At 39.8% G+C, this 5,483-nt stretch overlaps 1 protein-coding gene across 1 annotated transcript in view; it reads left to right on the top strand.

Annotated features, from left to right (window-relative positions):
• The first annotated feature begins 869 nt into the window (after nucleotides 1-869).
• Nucleotides 870-5,483, top strand: part of LOC117179393 (glucose dehydrogenase [FAD, quinone]-like) — an 8,998-nt gene continuing 4,384 nt past the window's right edge. Inside the window, exon 1 of the mRNA XM_033371137.1 lies at nucleotides 870-1,103. Coding sequence (XP_033227028.1) covers nucleotides 870-1,103 — 234 coding nt within the window. The remainder of the gene's footprint in view (nucleotides 1,104-5,483) is intronic.

Raw genomic sequence — 5,483 nt, 5'->3', positions numbered from 1 at the left:
CTCTGTAACTCAATGAATTTCAATTTGTCCATTTTCTTATTAGACATTTTTCATAGTAAAAAAAGTCAAGCTTTCTTTTGAGACTATTTAAAAAAAATCGTAAATGCCTAAATTGCGAAAAAAGTTATATAAACAATTGATTTATTGAAAAAATTGTTTAAACAATTTTTTTTGTTATAAATAATAAAATAGGATGAGAGCGTATAAAAAGCACTTTCCAAAACCCTCATAAAAATTTTAAATCGCGTAATTAGAAAGGAAGTTACAGGCGTTTGAAACTACCCCTGCAGGCATTGGGGTTGAAAATTCAACCCCCCCTCACTTGGGGAGGATTGGTAATCCTGGTCTATAAGTTTGTGGATTAACTACTGTTGGGTAGGCGAACATATTCCCAGAATTTAGAGACAATCGAAAAACATGACTTTTTGAGTTGGGGCAGTTGAGGAATAATGCCCCATATTAAGATATGTATATACTTACAGGACAACAAAACTTTATTTCATGCAAAGCACTCGTGCGATATGGCAAACTACTTCAGAAAATTGATCGAAGGTCAGTTGTTTCCAATTTTTTCACAATTGCGGTTACGTTCCGATTATATGCAAGCGACACATCTGCGCGCGCCGTCATTTACATGTGTGAAGTAAGTTCACTAGAGGAACTAAATTTTGGCAGCAATTCCATTTATAAATATAAACGACATATTAAGAAATCGCTGGTGATCGGACTTGTCCGCGATCGAACCTTTCCTATTCTCCCCTATCAAATCTAGAACATAATTATTCATGTGTTTTAAACCTAAGTTGTAGAAAGACTGATTCAAATCAATTATTAATTTAAATACCAAGCATTATTATTCTTATAGGATAATGACGTGGACACCAGAAAATACTTCTGCATTATGTGCTACAAATCCAAATGGTCCGACCTGTACACCATCACAAATTTTGTTCATGGCTTTTGTTGCCAATTTATTTTCATCTTCAAGGGATGAAAGTTCTAATTTAAAAACTGAGCCCGAAAACTATGATTTTATAATCGTTGGTGCTGGTTCAGCTGGATGTGTTGTGGCAAACAGATTAACGGAAATTAAAAGCTGGAGTGTAAGTTAATTTGAAAATACAGATTTAAAACGATAATTAATCACCAGCAGTGTGCTAGTAATCAAGTGATCTTGTGGTTGCTGAGAGGGCTTAAGGGTGTTTTGGACTTTATATCGGCAGATGGTCAACCAGAGGGACTGCATTGTGAGGTGTGGCAGCTCTAGGAAACTGACGGACTTTAGTCTGCGGTGCCTTAGCATAGGAATGATTATTTCAGGCAAATATTCTATGGGCGGGGTGCGAGTTCTCATAGTCCTAAGCCATGAAGTGATCCCCGTGTCAAGGGCTGAATGGTATTGGGGTTAACGAATAACATGGCCTACAATAACAAACTAACTAAACACAACGAGAGCCCCGACCATGGGCTCTCATGAACCTTGCACAGCGCGGCTCTCGAAAAACAACCAAGGCTCCCCACAATGGGTCTTAGATATCGCAGGGTAATCTGGAACAACTCTTCCTTTTCGATCTACGGGCAAGATGATGAAAGACAGCTCGAGACGTCCCGAATAAGTCTATTAATGGCTGAGATGGAAATCTTAATTATGCATATAAATTTGCAGTACGGCAAACGCGCCTCAGCGGCTCTAAACAGGCGTATGGCAGTTGTGCAAAAAGGGATTGCCTCAATACAATAACCCTAGTTGTGCAGGGAATGTATGAGTGGCTAAGGGGAAAGTGGCTCTATATTTAAGAGGGCACGCGAAAAAACGCGTTAAGAATTCAAGAGAGTCGAAACAAAGAAAGACTAGACGTCTATATTGCTTTGGCTTATTTCACATGCGACGCCGAGGGGCCTTAAACTCCTAGAGAGGTCGAGGATCTAATTCGGAACTGGTATGAGAATAGATTTTCTTTGCTGTTGTGCTATGACACTAAATCTCATCACACAGTTTGGGAAAGCGCAAAAATAAATGGAGGAGGAAGCTATAAAATTAAGTACCTAGCGGGAACTGAGCTGCAGATTCTTAATTGTTGTGATATTCCTTCATTCAAGATTAAAAACAGGAGTAAGGTTCTCGATTAGATTCCATGCATGGAAGAGCTGAGGAACAAGATAGTAGACTGGAAAGTTCCCGACGAGAAGTGTCTTTCGGATCACTAATATATCTTGTTTCAGTTAGCCCTAGGAAACCCGGCTATTTTAAAAATCAGAAAACCCAAGAAATACACTTTGAGACTAATATAAATAGGAACTCAAAGGCTGTCTTGTGAAGTCCTCCACGAGCTTCGGTACCACAGATGAGTTATAGTATGCCGGGGATTTTCTGCGAAGGGCTCTGATTCCTTTATATTAGTAAGATTGCGCTACAAGTACAACTAGGTCTGTAAAAGAAGCTTAATGGTGAAACACATACCTGGAGAAAATCCATTAAAAGACTAGAGTATTATACAACAGGGAAAACCAAACTAAATTGCCTTCAGACCGGTACTGTGTAGAAACTGCATTCTATGCTGTCGTGGGCGAATTGGAGCAGTAGCTGAGATAGAAAGGTCTTCTTGTTGGCTGCCCTTCCAGGAGTTCTTTGAGGGGTCTTGGTACAAGAGGTATAAACAAAAAAACTAAACTTTACATGGCGGCAGAAAAACGTTCGCATTTGCAGAATTCTGCAATATTCCTTACATTCAGAAATTCATTTTTTCGGAAAGCCGTGATACGCTCTCTTTGAAAATTTTAGCCAGAAATAATAAGGTATTCAAAGTTATAGTGTTTTAAAGGTATCTAGAGGAGTAATTGTGAGGATTGTAATTTAGAAAATGGGGTAGCTGTCACGTTCGTTACCCTCTTTGCACCTAGACTCCTCATTTGTCGAGAGAGTTTAAGGTGTGGCGTGTCAGAGTAACTCGTAAGCTGTTTCTAAAGCATTCTTCACTGGAGGCGATTCGAAGCCAGATTGGGCGAGGGTTTAGTCAGGGGAAGATGCCCTCAGTGAGATGTCTGTCACTCCTCCTGTGGTGTATTGCTGTGGACGGACTTCTTCGTAGGTTAAATAAGGAAGGGTATACCTAGTGATATTCAGAAGACTTTGCAATCCTACTCATGGAGGCTCACCTAGAAACATTGATAATTCTTACAAGGCCGGAGATATTCATCATAGAGCTCTAGTGCGATACCTCAGAGCTCTCGGTAAATCCCGAAAAGACCGGCCTTGCACAAGAGAAAGCAGAAAGTCTCGACAGTTGACATATCTGCATTTCGCGGTAAATATTTGATAATTTCAGACTCCGTCAAATATTAAAGGGGAATCCAGATAGCAAACAGAACTAGGTGAAGCTTCTTGAGAACCAATGCAGCAAGTTTTTCATGTCATTTTGGATATGCAGAAGAGCCTTTGGTTTGGGGTCTAAAGCCTAAAATGCTTACATGGCTTCACTCCACTATCCTTAAATTAAGGCTACTGTACGCGTTCTTGATTTGGTGTTCATGGGTGAAACTCAAAACGATGCAAGTTAGCCTGCAAAGTTTTTCAAACGCAAGAATTTAAGGGCGTTACGAGAGCAATGAATACTACGTTCGCAGAGGTGATAGAATACATGCTCTAAAAAAAGCCTTTACACGTTGCGATAATCGCCAGGAAGGTTCACGCGATAGGCCATCTGGCAAGAGAAAATATATGGACTTGGGTATTTACTCACACTAAACTCCAAAGCGACATCAGCACACTGCCAATGCTATACATAAGGCAAGACAATACAATAAAACGCTTTGAACACACCAAGGCTCTCTACGTGTTTATCCCAAGCAGGGATATATGGAAATCAAATAGTAAGCTCCTTCTGAAAGGTTATTCTGGTAAAAAGATGGCTCCAAAGAAGTAGGCAAGGGGAGGTTAGAACAGCACAGGGAGGAGGGAATAAGAATCCTAATTGGGCGGTATGCCACCGCACCGCCTTTAGGCTGAGTTCCTGGCCATCCTCCGCTATGCTCAAACATTGAAACTCATACATAACATCAAAGCTGGTTTGTTAATGCAAGTAGGAATCAAGCCAACTTGCAGAGAAGAACACCATGACCATTATATGGGGTATAATGATTCGTTGGTATCTCTACATAATCGGCACCGGTAAACCACGTCTTGATGTAACACGTGTTTGCGATCATTCCTGGTGCTGACAACCTTGTTCTGTATCACAATCACAAATCCTTCCATCTCTGAATACAGAACACCCTTTCTTAGCCAAATATTGGATGCCTCACTATCCACTTCATGTTGACCTAACGATTTGTGGTGCTTTTCATGGATAGCTTTCTGCCTCCATTGTATTCTTAATTCGTCTATGGTTTCTGCTCTGATATTTAAGATCCCATCTAGGACAAATTCAAGGGCGTGTAGTAAAGATCCGCTTTACAGATGGTGTTGCAAAGCGCAACATTTCGTTTGCTGTTAAAATAGCAACTGTATAACTTGTGACTCGCACAGTTTTTTGACATCTACAGCGCCCCTACCCCCTATATGTCATGGTAAAACTATTCATTAAATCGCTGCATTTTTGTGGTGCTTTCGGCGCCTCGTCATTTCTACGTGGACGATTCTGTTCAACTTTTCAAGTTCGATGTTAGACCATTTGATTTGAAGTCGTTAGACTTGTCTCAACTATCGTATGCTAAATACCCTTCGATTTAGGAATACCCAGATATTTATATAATTCGCCTTGGAAAACTGCTTTGTGACATGTATGTCAATATATGCCATGTTTAAGTTCCTTTGCTGCTTACAAGCCTGAGTCACGACAACAGCATCTATAGTAACTAGATCTTTACAGTCTCGCGAGTTTTTACAACATCCAGTTTGTTCTTCTGTAAGGATATCACTCTCGTCGCAATGAGAATATACCCTATCTGCAATGATAGCTGTAAGACATGCATCCCACATGCTGTGGCCCCCTAGCTGTGGTTCAAGAGGCCCTCGACGATCATCGGGAAGCGACAAGCGTTTCAAAATATTTAATATACTCTCCATTTTTAATTGATGGGTTTTGGTGTCCTTCTAATTCCCTTTTCTCTTGTTTATCAGCCTATCTAGCACGGAAACCCCTGTCAGTAGCAGTGCTACTGCCAAAATAGCCATCAAAGTCATGAGAGGAAAGCTCAGTCCCTACCACGACACCAACGCGAGAATGTATTACAATTTATTACAATTATTACTTTTAATTAATTTTAATTAATTAAATTATTACTTTTGATTTAAAATTTTTACTCGGGTGAACCCGGTTATATACGAGGGTGAATCAAATATTAACCGGAATTCTTTTTTAACATTTATTTATTTATAAAATAATACAAAAATACTATTGATTATTTTTCTACATTGTCTCCTTCACGCTCTACACATTTTTTCCAGCGGTTTGGAAGCTTGTTAATTCCTTGCTCGTAGAAAC

This window comes from Belonocnema kinseyi, chromosome 1 (genome assembly GCF_010883055.1).
Source record: "Belonocnema kinseyi isolate 2016_QV_RU_SX_M_011 chromosome 1, B_treatae_v1, whole genome shotgun sequence".
NCBI lineage: Eukaryota > Metazoa > Arthropoda > Insecta > Hymenoptera > Cynipidae > Belonocnema > Belonocnema kinseyi.
This window is presented reverse-complemented; position numbering and strand designations above follow the sequence as displayed.